We start from the raw sequence: 16602 nt of genomic DNA, 5'->3' as shown, positions 1-16602 counted from the left end.
TTACTGTGTACAAAATTAATATCCATCGGTCTCCATGATACTTTAGTTCGAAGATACGACTTCAATAATTAATTCACGTGTCTTTTGCACGTTAGCCTCATCACCCTTAATGGTGACAATATCGTCTCCTGGAGTACGTGGGATATCAATTTGAGTCTTTGTTTCCTTACGAATCTTGTTCACAGTAGAACCACCTGCACCAATGATAACACGATGGAATTTTGAGGGAATGTTAAGGTAACCAACGCAGTTACCATTCTTTTGTTGATCAACAAAAGTGTTGATTGCGCTGATGGCCTTCTCAACGTTTTCCTTGCGACCGCGAATAGTCCAGCTTTGAGTATCAGCCTCATCAACTACTTCACGAACAAGTTTCCAAGGATACTCGGCCTCTTCTTCATCTGCAATGACAGCAATCGTGGTTTTTCCAGCCTCCATTTTATGGGGGCGATCGACATAAACATGATGCCGAGAGTATGCATTACGCAAAATGTTACTTTGAAGTAGACGTTGGGCCAAAGCTTTTGGAACTTCAGTAGTCGTTTGGTATTGTGCCTCAACAATATCTTCGATAAGCTTTCTAGCTTGTTCACAGTTTTCCGCAATACCTTCGATCTTGATGGTGACCGTATCAGCATTTGTACGGTTAGGAATGTTTAATTTGACAGATGCCTTTTCCTCAATATCACGACGAGTAGAGCCCATACGACCAATGATGGCACTAACTGTGCGTTGAGGAATTGTCATTTCCAGTACACTTCTGTTCTTCAACTCCTCGGCCGTTTCTAACAACTTCTCAGCAAGTGCCTCAACAATTTGTTTTTCGCCTCGCAGAACGACCTCATTGGGCTTGTCCTTTCTGCTTTCCTTAGGGAAGCTAACAAGACGAGCAGAAATAGAACGGTCGCTAGGACCGCCGCAGCTTAAGATGATTTTTTGCAAAGTAGAACCACCCGGTCCAATCAAGCTGCGATGCAGCTCATTTTCAATAATGATAACTTTCTCCACCTGGTTCTCAATTTCAGTCACAACCTCGTTGATCGTTTTCACCGCATCCTTGACGCTGGCTTCCTCACCCTTGATCTTCAAGTTCGAGGTCTCAGAATCTTCGCTATCTTCGATGTCGATCATTACACCGTATTGGGTTCGCAAGTTCTCAATGTTCATACCGTTACGACCGACAATTCTGGAAACTGCTGAAGATGGAACGGTAATTTCCTCCACGAAACTCATCTTTTTCTCGTAATTGAACAACTCCATAAGCTCTCCCCTTTGCAGCATTTGCGCTCTTCTTTCCACCACGAATGACAACTTCATCTGCTGAAGCGGGTTGCATAACACTAGAAGACGTAGCATCTGTTTCGTTCTCACGAGGAAAACGGACACGAACATCATATTTTTCTTCTAAGCGACGGACATAAACACCGTTTGGTCCAATTAAGGCACGGTGAAACTCATGAGGAATATTCAAACGAAGGATGGTGTCGTCCTTCAAAGCCTCAACCTGGCTCAGAATTTGAGCCTTAGCCTCTTCCACGTTCTTTTTGATACCTTGGATCTTAACGTGTCCATCATCAATAGAAATTTGAGTTCCAAGCTTCTCGCGAAGCTTCATAACATTAGAGCCACTCTTGCCGATGATGTTCTTAGAGTATTCTTGAGGAATTTCAAATTCAACAACATATGAGTTGAGAATTTCGGTATTCTTTGCTTCGTGAACAATTTGCTTGATTTCACGTGCAATACGCTCCACGTCGCTTTGGAAACCGCGGATATAAACATCATTTTCGGTACTGCTCTCGCGATGGGAAGAAGTACCGAGTTGGACAATTACATTTTCATCAGAGGATCCAATAATGGCATTCAGAGTAGTACCCTTGGGTCCAACAATGTACTTGTGATACTTCGAGGGAATATCCAGGGTTTCAGAGGTGATCTTGGCAGAGTCGATAGCAAACTTTTGGATATTGGCCGCAAGTTCTGACAGCTTGTTTTGAACATCTTCCGGCTTCTCCTCAGCGGAAACTTCGCCCTCGAAGCAAAGAACAACATCGGGGTCGTTCTCCTCCAAGAGGATGGTAACATTGTGATCCTTCTTGATGCGTTGAAGGTTACGTCCCTTGGCACCAATTACATAACGTTGAAGCAAAGGATCAATCTCGACATGGTGGAATTTCCAAGGGGGGTAATTGTTGACAAGTTGGACGAGCTCTTCACGAGCTTTGTGAAGACCGTCCTTTTCTTTGCCGGAGATTTCAAGAACAACAGCCTTCTTAGAAGTCTTGAGTTCCTCACGCTTTGGCACAAAGATGTTAACACTGTTAGAGGATTCAATAGGAGCGAGAAGCTTCATACGAGTGAACAAGCGAGCCAAGATACAGGCGTGGGCAAAGGGATCTTCGGCAGAAGCGTATGCAGGTGTAATGTTAAGGGCATCAATAAGTGTAGAGTTAGCACGTTCCATGGTTAGCCGAATACCTTCACTAATGGCCATGGCGGGTCCGCGAACAATGACAAGCTCAGAGGTGGGATCCTTAGCTGTCGGCAAAACAACGGAACAGCCTGTCTTCTCTGCAATTTCATGAATTCCCGAGGCCTTTTCGCCGGCAATGAAACGGTGCTGACGGCGAGGAATAGAAATCATTGTGGGAATTGTAGTACGACTTAACTCTTCATGAAGCCCCTCAAGAGTTAAGACACATTCTCGTACAGCTTGCTTATCACCCGAAACGATGATAGGAGCCACGAGGCCCTCCGAGACTGGCGTGGCAAAGGGGACGTTAATCTTCAGGTCTTTGCCCTCCTCCATCTTTTCGATGGACGAATTGTTAGGGCCACGAATCAAATCATAGAAGTCAGAGGGAATAGAAGTGACTTGCACAGTGGTATGGCTTGTCCGCTTGTTGACAATTTCTTCGATTTCCTTACGGGCCATCTCGGCACCATTCATCTCACCAGAAATTGTAATTTCAGTCACATCATTTTCGTCAACTTCATCTTCCATTTTTGAGCTGGAGGACTCGTCCTCGCGCTTAGGGAATTGGATGTTAGTCATGGAACGCTCCATGATTCCCTTAAGAGTCTGACCATGGGCACCAATGATGGAGCCATTAACGAAACTAGGAACAACGACTTTGAGCACTACTTGGCGGCCAAAGTTTTTGTACACGAGACGCTTAGCCAGCTCAACATCGGCAGCCTTACCACGAATGAGATAGGTCGTTGTCTTAGTGCGTGAAGCAGTTGAAACATTAATAGAAGTATTGGTCTTTGTAATAATACCCTTAATGATTTCGCCTACCGAGCCCTGCTTTCCAAACTCTCTGATAGGAGCTTGTTGCTCGGGGGTCATCGTAACAGTCTCCACGCAAACAGACTTTGATTTATTCGCCGAAGCAGTAGGGGAAGCAGCACTAGAGGCCGGAGACTTTGTCCTCGAGCTTGCGCTGGACGCTGTGTTGCCTTTCACCCAAGCAAGAGGACGGCGTGTCTTAGGAGCATCAGCATTAGAAGGAGTGAGACTAGGGAATGCTGTTTCCGAGTGAACATCTACAACAGGTTTAGAGACCTTCTTCTTTGATGCCTTGTCGACTTCTTTCTTTGCAGACTGGTGTACTTGTTCATGTGCTCTTTGAACAAGGACCGATGGCGACACTGACGAGTCCATCAATGACTGCGATGATGATGTTTCATTTGCTGTCGACTCCGTTTCCGGAAACAGTTCTGAAACTTTTTCCTCCGTCTCGACTACGGGATTAGAGCTAACTTCCTGAAGGGCGTCCATATACAAAATACGAATCGTATCAAATGTGTAATCAAAAGTGAAGTAACTTAGAAGCAAATCGTGTCAAAACGAAACAATACAAATTTCTCTACACAAAGGTAAAAGCCTCAAATGCTGTAATTATACTGCTAAAAAGGAAATAAAGAAGACTTAATGCACAATCACGGAGGGGACGTGGTGTTGGGCAGTTACGTTGAAGCTAGCTGATGTCTTGGGAGAGAAGTGGGTTTCTGGTGTTCGTTAAATTGTGCTAAAGGAAGATTGCGAGTTCGGTTAGTAGTTTAACGCTGTATCGTGGCGCGTTCGACTTGCATACGGTTGGAAGGAAAGGCGCACTTGAAGCCTTTTAGTATGGGCTAAAAGGTAGCTAAATGTAATAGCCGGAGGGTGATAAACCATTTGATTGAGGGGTCAGGAACAGTGTCTTTGTAGCGGAAAAAGCGGGGGATTACCATTGGCTATGTCTGTAGTTCGTTGACTCTGTTAGTCTGAAAACGTTTATGGTTTGACAGAAGGGAAACATAAGAAAAGTCCACTGCTGTATAAGAGAACTGAGAAGACAAAGAGCTTGAGGATGTGTGTGCGTCTTGATAACAATTCATCTCTGTAGTTGCATATACTTGCTGCTTCTTTATTGCTACCAATTGCGTCCCTGTATTGTCCCAGAGCAAAACATCATTGCTAAGTGTGATCAATGGCTTACAGTGAATTACGTTTTACCTCTCTCTCTCTCTCTTTCTCTCTCTCGCTGTCTCGTGCTCTCCTTTTTCAGTCGACTTAGCCAGCTCTATAAGAATCATTAAACTTTTGCTTGTACATAATATATGCGTGTAGTAGAGTAAGTACAGAAGTAGAAACCGGTATGATGAACGTTCTCGACCGTCCTAATGACTTCTTGGAAGGATAAGTTAAGGCCTGACAGGAAAAAAGTCAGAGATAGCAATAGAAATTGCAGTGTATCTGCAAGATATACCAGAGATTGATGGATGTTAGAAAATTTTGCAACTAAATGTGATGATATGAGGTGTTACGCGGTGTCTTGTTTGGAACTGACGGGAGTAGGCATGAAAACTCGCATGTATAGTTGACAGCTTCGTATCCCAGGCGATGCCGGGCGGTTGAGTGAAAGCCAGACACACCCACATTTGATGATGTCCGCTTAATGCGTAACAATGTCCACCCAGAGAATTGGAAGCGCTCAAATACCCAGCACAGTTTAGTTTCAATCGCACTTTGCATATTACTCGTAACAACAGCCCTAAGCGTTAAGAATAAACACAGAGGTAGTCTTCAGCAAACGGCCAAAGCACATTATCTTTGTTACCCGTTATGCAAAGCACACTCGTGCGCGCACCTAGTGAGGCAACAAGGGTCGCTGGAGGAGAATGAACAGCTCATCAAGCTCCTTGAAGTTTTCCTGGTTTTCGGCAAATTGGCGGTGCCTCTTCCCACGAATGTGCAATTCAAAGCTCTCAAACTTTTCACGACAGTTTTCACAGTATCCCGGCTTAGAGTCTACGCGAACCCTGCGTTGTTCAGCAGTTTGGAGAACAGTCTGGTATTTCTTGTCCACGACCGAATTAGATTTTTGTTGAATTATGCGTTTTTTCAAGCCGATCATGTCCCTTCCCTTCGAAGCCGACAATGGCATATTTGGATTGCTGCCGTAGCGCACAGCAGAGTGTGCAGACAGAGCTACAGAAGTTAAGTTAGATTGAGAGATGCCCGACGCGGCCAGCCCGTCGTCGATCTTGCGTCCAAGCACTTGGTAAACAGAAGGTGTTTCGGGAGTTCGTAGGTTTGCGACACCATATGCAATAGTTTTTTCATCTCTAGGTGTAGTGATCGCTGGGGTAGTTGTACCAAGCGATGCTGAGCGTGTAAGGTTTCCGGCCTGCGGTTCCTTCACCTGATTATATTTTGTGTAGGCTGCTAATTTCGTGGTAAGTCGTCGGCGAGTTTCGGGAATAAATGGACAGCGTCCAATGCTTGTGGCACGGAAAGTAGGCCAGGGAACATCCTTTCCCGGCAACGGTTTCGGCCACTCTCGTAACAGAATGGGTTTGTAAAGATTATCAGCATCGTGAACGAGCAGGAAGGGTCCCTTGAAGTGGACAAAGTCTTGTCTTGGCGCCGAAAGGTCTCGCTCATTCGTGCCCTGAACTTTTTCCACGTACAACAAGTAGCTCAAGTCGCGGGGAGGTGCTTCAACTACAGGCTGCTCCCCTTCAAGCAATGTTCTCAACACTCGGTTAAGCTCTACAGACAGAATAGGTTAGTAAAAGAGAACATCCAATAAACAAACAAGAGCGCACACGTACTTTCCATTGCCCAAACCTTCATATTAAGCTGACGGGCCTTCACCAGGACATCATGCTTAGACAAGCGAGACATGCTGATGCATAAATCACGGGTAGTGGCAACATGAGTAACGCTGGTCGAGAAGAACGTCTCCACAGATCCACCGAGCAGCTCAATGTGTTTGGTAAGCCGCTGACGGAGAATTTCTTCACATGAGTCAAGATAAAAGTGAAAACTAGGAAAAGCCTTTCGGTACTGACGTCGCCATTCCTGAAGCCGCGCCTTTTGTGAATTAGATGCACGCACAATGGGAGCAGAAACTGTAGCAGCCGCCACATTCCGGTCTGCCGGTTCCTCTGCCGTGTCGTTCTGTGTGAGTTGTTTCATTAAAGGCAGATTTTTCTCATTGAGCACATCATGCTTGATTCGTTTCGTCGGTTTTCTATACGATACGGGAGTCAAAACGGTTTGTCGTTTTGGCGTCACCTCAACTGTTACGTCTTGGTCTTTGGTTTGGTTTTCGTCTTGCGCATAAACAACCTGTGCTTCGTGCTCAATTGGTGTGTGTTCCCGTTTTTCAACAGTTTCATGTTTTCCAGCTATTATGTTTGTAGATCGCGGGGCGAGTGGGCATCTTCCAACTGTCATGAAATAGAAAAAGTGAATTTACCGGTTCCTAGGGAGGGAGGGTAAATCTTAAGGGAAGTTTGACTTCAGAGTGTTGGTACAGTGTAAGTGCCTCTTGGTGGATCTGGTAAACCGTCGAAGGTGTGTAAGAAAAAGAACACGCAGACAGAACCACAAACCCTAATTCTAGTACTGTTTTCGTTATACGTACCGTTCTACCGTTCTCGAACTGATTGGAACTGGGTTGATGCTATTATTGAAAGAATCTTACTTAATTAGCAGCAATGACCAAACGCGACAAACTGTACATTTGTACTGCAAGTAGAAGTGCAGGTTTGACGTACTTTGTAAATGTAATTGTAGTGTACAGAGATGGGAGGAAATGAAGGCTTCAGAGAACCATCCAAATTAAGCTCTAGCGAGACGACGCGTACACCGTGTTTCGCGTTGCATTTGTACGCGTTCGTCACGTGACTGTCGGTGCTATATAAGGGCAAGAACAGCCTTCGTGAACTTGCCTTCTGCAACTATGCAAGGTAAGTTTTTGACAATGTCCTCCGAAGTGATATGATGCTACGTGAATTATATTCGATTAGTCTTTACGACGCCAACATGGGTACACCATTTATTAACGCCTGATCATCCTCGAGAGACATTCAAATGTTTATGATCAACAATGCTAACGAAAGAAGAAGGTTTAGTGGTGGACATGGTTAGTGTGACTATTCTATTCGCAGGTTGACTTCATTGTGTTCTTGGATGTTGAAGTGTGGTGTTGTTTAGGGTTTATTTTGTCTGTCGATGTTAATCCGTTTTTCTGAGTACAAGGCTCTGGGACAAGGAAGTTTCGTGGCGCTGTTTCCCTGAGTCTGTCTGAATTTTTCAATAGCATGAATATTCAGAGTTTTTGTGACGAGTATGTGAGGTTTTGTTTGTGTGTTACAGTGTTACAGTGTGAACGAGACTTGTTCTAGGTTAAACCGATGGAACTGCTAATTGGCGGCGTTTGGTCTCTGGCGGAACCTCCAGTTAGCGTTTGCTTAAGAAGAAATGAATATGAGAACTGGTTTATATTAAAGCTAAAAGATCCTCTGCTTGTGCCTAACATCGACATTTTAGACATCACCGACTCTTGTAGTCGCTAACGGTTTATGAATGCAGATGATCGCTTGCAGAACATCGCAGAAGCCAGTGGTGATATATTTCTAATGTAGCAACTTTTAACCGAATGACGACGACGACAGTAAGTCCAGTTTTGATAAACAGCCGTGTTCCTTTCGTCTTTGGTGATCCGAAATAATCATGTCCGTTACGAAAAGGGGAATAGGCATTAAACCACTAAGACCTCAATTACAGTTTACTATTAAGAAAAGGGCGTTGAGCAGTAGTATCCAAACTTGTTTGGTTTCGGCTATAAGTAACTTAATGCTATGAGATTGTTCCTCAAGTTAGGAATTCATCAGAACTTGCAGATCATATGAACGGAAACAGAAAGGGCGTGATTTCTTCAAAACATCGCTTATCCTTCAAATGCTTGGCAAACCTTAGAGAGACATCAGCTTAACAAACAAACTTTAAGCCTTCGTTTAGATACATTTGGTAGTGTTAGCGACAAGGAATAAGAATCAACAGTTTACGATTGAAATAGCGTTTAAAGCCACATGAAGTAGCTGTGGTTTGTAACTATGTGTGAAAGTAGATAATTTAAAGTACTGATTCCAATTGTGCGTCTTTCAAACTTTAACGAGCATCAACTTATTTAATGAAAATGTGTCTGGAGACTTATTCATAAAATGATCATAATTTTTGTTTGCCGACATTCAATGGAATCAATTGATGGCATAGAGTTAATTTGTATTTTCTTGCTGAAAGTTATATACTGTTTTTTGAATAAATGCCTGTCAAAAACTTTAGCACTTGGATAAATCATTCCCTTATATATATCTTCCTCCTAGTATACTCGCAAACTCAAGCTTACAAGTACAACTTCCCTTCTCAAAACCCCGTTCACTACCTCCTCTCTAGGTAATCCGCTTAAACCATATTTGTAAGGATAGATTATTCCCTGTGCTTCTTTTTTTGACTCTGCACCTTTTATACAAGTACATTTCCATTCTTCATCATTAATGCATACCGACATTTGTGTATGTTCGCATCCACTAACTCCCCTTAGTGCTCATCATTTATGTGCATCAAGACGGAGCGACATTTTTTTTCTTCGGAAAACATTCATTCCATGTTCAGCAAATTCATGCCGTGAAACAGAACCAAGCTGGAAAAATTCCATTGGCATAGAACCGGCTCCCTGCCAAGCAAAAGTTATCGCGCTAAACATTAATGTTAGTGACAAAGGCAGTATAAGAAACGTACTCTTTTGGTAAATAGGAGCGAACTTGCGCTGTTGAAGGAGCTAATGCTCGTAGCTCTGCTTCAAATCTTGTTCTGAACCCCGGCAATTTCACATTTCCACCGACTAAAACGATATTCGCCAAAAACAATGCTGCCAGATCCTCAGGAAACTGCTCCAAAGACTGCATTACGGTTTCTGGAATTCCTGATTGGTGCATACCGATGTCACTCGGAGAAAAAAGTAGTTCGGGAGTCACAAAACGCTCGGTACACAAACCAAGAATCTGTTGCTCACGAGCGTCAGCAGCGGACGTGGACGAAATAACTCCACCCATGCGACCGGAACTGTAGTCAGGCAAAGCATAGAACATTTGTAGTGGATTACGTCGCAATCGACGTCCCATTTCCATATCCTTCTTCAAGTTCTGAGAGACAAAACACGTGGCCTCCTTAATCTCGTTCACCAAATAGAAATCCTTCATCATGTTGAACTTTCTGTAAGAGATTATTTCTTTTAAGTAGTTTGTTAAAAAGCGTCCACCGAGATCAATTCGGCGAATGCCTTGCTCCATTGCGATACCATTCATGACAGGAATGATGTGTGTAAAGCTATAGCCACTATCGATGACAAGCACACAGTCCTTATACGCACCCCATTCTTTCGGTTCTTTGAATGCAGAACGTAAATCGTTCCATGCAACAAACTCTGCCGGCAACCCTGTAAATAATGAGTCAAACTCAAACTCTTCAAATACGACCTGAGTGGTATTCATTTGTATACTCGGCATTGTAAAGGGTGCTTCCGTCAAAACAAGGGAATGACCATTCATTTTTTGATCCTGTATTCCAAGACGCTGGAATGTCTGATCCCAGAGAGAAATTTCTGTAGACCAATTCGTTACATAGCCCTGCGGTCGAGTTAGACATGATTCGCAATTAAAACGACAATCGGCTATATAGACGCCCGGATAAATTATTATTTAATCCAGAACGTCCAACATGTTGGTTACCTTTTCATGAGCTCGTTTGAATTGGAGTGAACTGAAATCCTTGCACACCGAAATTTCATCACCGAGAAATAATCGATTTCCATCCTTTGACCGACACAAGCAATTTGGAATGGATCTATGTTCAATTGTTAACAGTCAAGTTATTCTCATACAAAACTCCAGTTGTTCTTCCGCATACAAACACTCGTCATTAGGGAAACCCGCTTTTATTGTGTAGGCACCATTGTCAAGAATTAGTGTATTACTGGGTAGAGTCATGACATTGCTTGCATCTTTTGTGCTCTACCAAGTTTTCCTTCTCTAATAGTTTGTTTTTTTTGTGGTGGTTGACTTGGTGGTTAAATGCCACACCAAAAAATAGGCAATATACTAAGTGAAGCTGTAGTAGCCATTACAAGCGGGAGAAGCCAGAATAGGCTCATGAATTGGCAAAACGACTGAGGAACAAGTCCTGCAATACTTCCACCGCTGATTGAAACCGAACCATTTCATCCAGAAACCTCCCGGCACAAGTTGAATGCTCTCTTGTTCTTTCTAGTACTTATTTATATCTATAAAGAAAGCAAATGATCTTATTATGCCATGTTCAAAAATGACCGGAGAAAACCCACGAGCATATAATCGAAATTGATTTCTCATGTTGAACCTGTTGTGACTCTCCTCCAATGGATATACAGTTAACATCGTGTTAACAATAAAACTTTTTAAGACTTTTGAGTAGGATTAGCGGCGGGAACAGATCCTGAAAGTAATGCTTGCATGAATTGCTGTTGCTCACCGGAAAGTCCACTCACGAGGTGTTGCAGTGAAGCTGGATTTGAGGATTCCATGTGAGAAACAAACTCTCTGAAAAAGGCATATGGTTCAATCCGATCAAGAGGAGTGTGGAATAATGGGTCTTCCTCCAACAAGTAATCACCTTCGAAGCAGGCAAAATCATCGACATACTCCTCATCGTCAGAGAAAGCACCCTCAGGGTGTCCTGTTGCAAAGTCATTTGCGGTTTCATCATCTTCAGCATCCCAGTCTCCGTGCTCGTCCCAGTTTGCCGTAGTCATATCAAATGCTTCGCCATCGTAGTCGCGTTCAATTTGAGCACGATTCTTCATGGCCTCCGGAAGCGAAGCCAACAAAGTAAGAATCACTTGCAACATTTGACACCAACCACTTTGTAAAGAAGGCGGCACTTGTTCATTAGGAAGGGAAAGAAGTGATACAATGGCAAGCATACTGATCTTTTTGTCATGGACTCTGGCAAAACGGCCAATATCGTTAAACCACAATGTGAAAAAGGGAGCAGTCCACTGGTGGGCCTCCAAAACTTGCAAAGTTGCCAAGGCATTATAGCACAGAGCATTTACAATGACCTCAATCAAGAATACTCTGTAAGAACCTGCACTGGGTTTCTCAGAAACCAACAAGCGATCACCAGCAAGCTCAATGAACGATTGCAGGTATTGATCCAGACAACCAGGCAAATGAAGCATAAGCAACTCGGCCAGTTTGCATGCGGCAACGCGATCATTCAAGGCTAAATGATCATTTGTGAATACCAGGTGGATAATTTCTACCATGGCAGAAAGGTAGTCGGGACGGCTGCGCAAAGCATCAGCGCCATACATTACATAATTGTTGAGAGCAGGAGAACAATCCTCAATGTATTCGATTGCGGAATCCTTCAAAACACTTTGAAGTTTCTCAAACACTGTCCACATGACAGGTGAAATAGATTTGGAGACAAATGTACAGCCATCAACAATCTCAAATACCTCAGAAAAGACGTCCCAAACAGAGTTATCCAAAGTAAAAGTGAATAATGGGAGAAGAACACGCTCAATCTCTTGCAAAACATCAACTGTGTTTTCCAAGCTGAGAATCATCGTGCTCAGCGTGTTCAGGATACCCGCCGCGGCAATGGACTTGTCATCGGGCAACGAGTCCATGTCGTCAGCGGCGGTCTGCTCCAAACTTTCACGCATAAGCTTCATGAATGTGTCGCGCAATTGAACGCAAAGCTGGGATGCGAAAGGTGTAAGTTCATGACTGAACATACTAACAAAGTCCTCCATACAGCTCGAAAGAGCATCAATGTCAATTTCGTTAGCCATTTGCAGAAGCGTCTGCATAATCATGGGCACGTGAGGAGTAATTGCAGTGTGCACTTCAGTGTGACGCATAAGAGGTTGCAAAGCAAGAGCAGCCTGCACACGAACAGCCAAAGCCTCGTCACGAAGAGCGTTGAGAACTGAATTGTATGCATTCAGCAATTGATTCTTGTCACTCCATTTTATGTCGGCGAAACGGTTGATCATTTCACATGCTCTAGAACGCAAGTAACCAACAGTGCTGGTAAACTCAGGCAAAACGTGAACAACAATGAAGTCCTGCATCATGTCGACGACAGGGCTGTTTTTGGCCAAGATCGCGTGTGAAATGGAACCAACCATACGCAAAGCTCCCTCCTTTTCGCGAGGATTTTTCTCTTGAGCGGAAGCACTGGCATACTTGTTAAGCATGCCAGTAGCAAAGTTCAGAATACCCATAAACGTCTGCTTAGCGCGGCGGGATGCAAGCTTAACCAAGAATCTGGAGGCTGCAACGTCAGGGGAATTGAAGTCATCATAAATATCGATGTACTTGTGGATGAACTCAACTTGATCCATTTCCCAGAGTTCTTCATCCTCTTCACTCATGCAAAGTTGAGGGAAAATGAAGTGTGCAACCAAGTTCTCAACATGAGGCTGCAGGAGCACCCAGGTGTTCTTAGGCTTCACACAATCCTCATAGAAACAGCCCAAGTGGAAGAGGAGGCGTGGAGATAACCATACTTGTCCTTGAATCCAAAGTGCCGTTTGAGACAGGTACACTTGCAAAATATTAGGAACCACATTCACTTGAAGAGTTTGAGCAAATGTCTTATACTCAGTAGACATGTCTCTAGAAACGGAAGTGGGCAAACCGTAACGTGTGAAAAGACGGTTCAAGGTGAAGTAAGCCCATTTCTTGCATTTCAACCAAACGTGAGACGAACGAACATCGGCATCGATGCTCATTACGGAAGCAGGCAGGGCGCGTTGAACCACGGCGAGCAAAAGTTGAATCCATGAGAAGATATTGTCGTTAGCCAACAGCTCAATGGGTATTTCGAGAGAGACCACCGACTTAAAAGTCTTCAAGATGAGACGGAGCATCTCAGCCGAAGCATCGTCATCCTGTGCTACCAATCTTTGGGCATGCTGAAGGAGACAAGGGAACAGAGAAGTAATAACAGGTCCAATGTCACGACAGCGATCCTCCACGCGCCACCGGTATACCTTAGCAAGTTCATGCATGCAAATAAGGCCAGCATATATTTCACGAGCATCACTCGACTGAACCAAGTTGGCGGTAAACTCAACAAAACTAGGCCATTGGTCGGGGAAATCGGTAGAAAGAATGATGTTAAGGATAGCCATTAAATGTGACCGTGTGGAAACGGGACTTTGAAGCAGAACTGGCAGCAAGTTCTGTCTAAAGATGGCCTTCTTGTCTTCGGGAATGTCGAGAGGAGAAGCTGCATCTTTGGCACTGCTCCATGACCGAGCAATTCTATTCTTCAAATAAATAACCGCTAAAAACTATGTTAGTAAACGTGAAACCATAAAAACCAGTTCAAATTCGCTCAGAATGCTCTTCGAAAAGTACAAAATTACAGTGAAGAAGATAATTTCGCAAGGAATGGTGCAAAATACCCAAATCATGTTTTCTCTAATCCACAAGGATGAAGCAAACCTCAACGAATGTGATTTTTTTTTTAAAAGAACATACCAGCTTGCCGGGTAGACAATTCAATTCCTTCATTTCCAAGGAGTTGGAGCACAGCAAGGACAAAATCGGGCTCTTTCTCCAATTGCTTCAAGGAGAGCTCGGCTCTTGCACGAACGTTTTGATCCGAGCTCAAAGTCGCATCGAAATGCTCGACCAACGACATGTTTGAAGGAAATCGCTAGGCAGGTTGCTCTGGGTCGGTTGACTTTTTATGGTGGAGTACTCTTAAAGTACCCCCACAACGCAGCCATGGGGGTGAGCAGACAACACATAGAGTTGCAGTCTCGGATCAAGCCTTACTAAAAAAATGACTCAAAAAGTGTAGCGTTGCCGAAGTTAAATTAGTGTGTTTGTTAGACAGGAGTAGAAGGGAGTCAGCTGCGGGTGCGACATATGCAGATGATCATCAACTAGAAAAGTTAAATAATGACAGGTGTTACACAGATTTATGTAGTGTATTCCTCAATATAATTTAGCATATCGTGAGGCGCATCCAATGCTTCTAAGATGAAGCAGATCCGTTCGTTTCGTTCATTTCAGCTGTTCCAGTGTCAGCATGGATAGATTGCAGATACGGTTTCCCTTCGGAATTAAGACAAACTTCATAACCGGCTTCATTTACAACGGTGCTTTGTACAGGCTGTTGAGGTTGTAGGCGAGCGACAAGAGACTGGTTCTCGACGTTGTTGAAGAGAAGCTGTCTAATGCAGAGGATGGTAATTTCACGAATGTACGGATTATGATCATCGATGTTGCATTGTTGAAGTATAAGAGGTATGGCGCCCAGCTCGCGCACTTCATCCTGTAAAGTCGGATGAAGGTGAAGCAAGAAAGTAATCAAGCGCAAGCACTCTCGTTTCAAACCCGCTGCAGCTTCGGCGAATTCATTGCGGACGGGATCCTGAGCCGAAGCCGCTGAAGTCGCGACCAGAGTTTTCGCAGGAAACAGGTTGCTCGCTAAGCCCAAGACGTCTACAAGCAGTTTTACGAGAGGCTTGAGAGAACCGTCAGAAGCATTGGCGGCGGGTGAAATCAAATCGGGATGATCAGGAACGATACATGGCTTGAATGTGTCGCGTTCGAGGTCGTCATTAGCGACATCAAGAAAAAGTGAGTAAAATTTAATGCACGTTAAAAACACAGACACGTGTTCTGCAAATGTCGTGAGTGAAAGATCAGAGGAGAAGGAGGATGTGCTGAGGTCCGACAGCATCAAGCGTAGAGAACTACCTTTTTCAAGAAAGCTTGCAGTGGCCGTCTGGAATGTTTCTGGAGCCAGAGCGATTGCAGATTTTGCGGACGCATCTTCCAGTAATTCATTCAAGGTATTCAACACGAAATACAAGGTGCGATGCCCACAATCTTGGCTCACGGAAATCAGCTTGCTCGTAAAACCCTGTTGAAAAATCTTCTCCACAAACCCTTTCAACAGCGCGGTTTCGCGGTGACCAATCTCCAGCACTCCGTCCATGCAAAAAAGAATGTAAAGCAATGTTTGACCGCGTTCCGTAAGACACAGGTCTTGAATCGGATCTGTCTGGGGATCCTTTTCTAAGGATAGCTCGAGAGACCACAAAGCGACGGTGAACGCAGAATGTAGACCATCGCTCACGTACACGCGAGGTGTGCGATCTTGCATAATAAGTCCAGGAGTGCTACCATCTGTCTCGAACAAAAACTGCCAAAGCTGTCTGCTAATGGGCGAGGTACCAGCGGAAGCATTTGCGAAGGCCTGCCAAAAAAAACGGTCATTGGGATCTTCCGAAACAGACGGGTTGGGAAGTACATGGTGAAACCACACCAGCAAGCCGCATTTTTCGGCAGTTTTTTGTGCTTCTGGTCCCGCAGAGAGTAAATTTCTCACAACCTTTGCCCGTAGATGGGAACAATCACTGGAAGATGCGATTTGTTGTGTCTGCAGCAGAGAATGCCACAACTCCTCATTCAGAGCTAATTGAGCACGTATGTCAGCATCTACAGTCGATCCAAGTAGCGCATTTAACGAAGTTGGCTCGGAATCGTCCATAGTCTCGTTTTAGACTCGTATGCTGAACGTCAAACGTCTTGGCGAAAATTTTTAACAATCCTTATGTTGGATGCAGTTTACACAAGCAAGGGTCTGCATTCGAGGGTCAATGCCTACCAACGAAATAGGCACTCACTCGACGTTAACCTACTAGTTGCAAACATTATTAGCACATGTTGATCGACCAGAGAGAACAAAAGAAGTAGCATAAGAAAACGACGCGAACTAGTCTGCGAAAAGAAATGAATTGTCGGATACGCCGCCGTTGCTAGCACGACAAGCCCGGTTATCGTCAAGGTATACACAGCAACGTTATTCCCGCTGCAACGTCCCAAAACAGCACGACGGTCGTGGAAAAACAAAAAGGTAGAAGAAGCGATGAAACGTTGGATGTAACTAGTTTTTGCGGAATGGGGAAAAACGTGCCAGTACAGCCACAACCGGAATGGAAGAACGATCGAGGCCAGCTGAGATGTTTGCCTGCGCGTTCAGGTGTCATTGGCGACGAAGCGTAGTGGGAGAATTAACTTCATGGCAAAGCGAGTGTATCGTTTCTGGCGAAACAAGCTCCATTCTTAGTAATAAACAATTAATCCTGTCCAATTCAACAGAACAAACAATTGCCTGAACTGAGCAGGTCGCGCATTCGCACTTTCACACAGAAACTGACAACTCAACTGCCGATAGCGCACACTAAC

The 16602-nt window shown here is 44.2% G+C and overlaps 5 protein-coding genes across 5 annotated transcripts; all 5 read right to left on the bottom strand.

Annotated features, from left to right (window-relative positions):
- Positions 1-42: 42 nt before the first annotated feature.
- SJAG_03696 (vigilin) lies at positions 43-3784 on the bottom strand (the record flags this gene model as incomplete). Its single annotated transcript, XM_002174795.1, has 2 exons — positions 43-1186; positions 1230-3784. The coding sequence occupies 2 exons, from the start codon at positions 3782-3784 to the stop codon at positions 43-45; spliced, it is 3699 nt and encodes a 1232-aa protein (XP_002174831.1).
- Positions 3785-4838: 1054 nt separating this feature from the next.
- On the bottom strand, positions 4839-7136 carry SJAG_03695 (Hsk1-Dfp1 kinase complex regulatory subunit Dfp1). Its single transcript, XM_002174794.2, has 3 exons — positions 7057-7136; positions 6106-6978; positions 4839-6043 (listed from the first exon to the last, which is right to left on the bottom strand). Exons 2-3 carry the CDS (start codon positions 6731-6733, stop codon positions 5139-5141), a joined length of 1533 nt encoding a protein of 510 aa, XP_002174830.1. The 5' UTR covers positions 6734-6978; positions 7057-7136; the 3' UTR covers positions 4839-5138.
- Positions 7137-8891: 1755 nt separating this feature from the next.
- On the bottom strand, positions 8892-10329 carry SJAG_03694 (actin-like protein Arp6; the record flags this gene model as incomplete). The annotated part of the gene is made up of 4 exons (XM_002174793.2): positions 8892-9039; positions 9083-9969; positions 10072-10186; positions 10250-10329. The coding sequence occupies 4 exons, from the start codon at positions 10327-10329 to the stop codon at positions 8892-8894; spliced, it is 1230 nt and encodes a 409-aa protein (XP_002174829.2).
- Positions 10330-10775: 446 nt separating this feature from the next.
- On the bottom strand, positions 10776-14041 carry SJAG_03693 (karyopherin; the record flags this gene model as incomplete). The annotated part of the gene is made up of 2 exons (XM_002174792.1): positions 10776-13681; positions 13879-14041. The coding sequence occupies 2 exons, from the start codon at positions 14039-14041 to the stop codon at positions 10776-10778; spliced, it is 3069 nt and encodes a 1022-aa protein (XP_002174828.1).
- A 339-nt stretch (positions 14042-14380) lies between these two features.
- SJAG_03692 (hypothetical protein) lies at positions 14381-15904 on the bottom strand (the record flags this gene model as incomplete). The annotated part of the gene is made up of 1 exon (XM_002174791.2): positions 14381-15904. The coding sequence occupies one exon, from the start codon at positions 15902-15904 to the stop codon at positions 14381-14383; it is 1524 nt and encodes a 507-aa protein (XP_002174827.2).
- Positions 15905-16602: the final 698 nt, after the last annotated feature.

This window comes from Schizosaccharomyces japonicus (genome assembly GCF_000149845.2).
Source record: "Schizosaccharomyces japonicus yFS275 unplaced genomic scaffold supercont5.2, whole genome shotgun sequence".
NCBI lineage: Eukaryota > Fungi > Ascomycota > Schizosaccharomycetes > Schizosaccharomycetales > Schizosaccharomycetaceae > Schizosaccharomyces > Schizosaccharomyces japonicus.
Note: the sequence above shows the minus strand (reverse complement) of the source record. Positions and strands in the feature narration are given on the sequence as shown.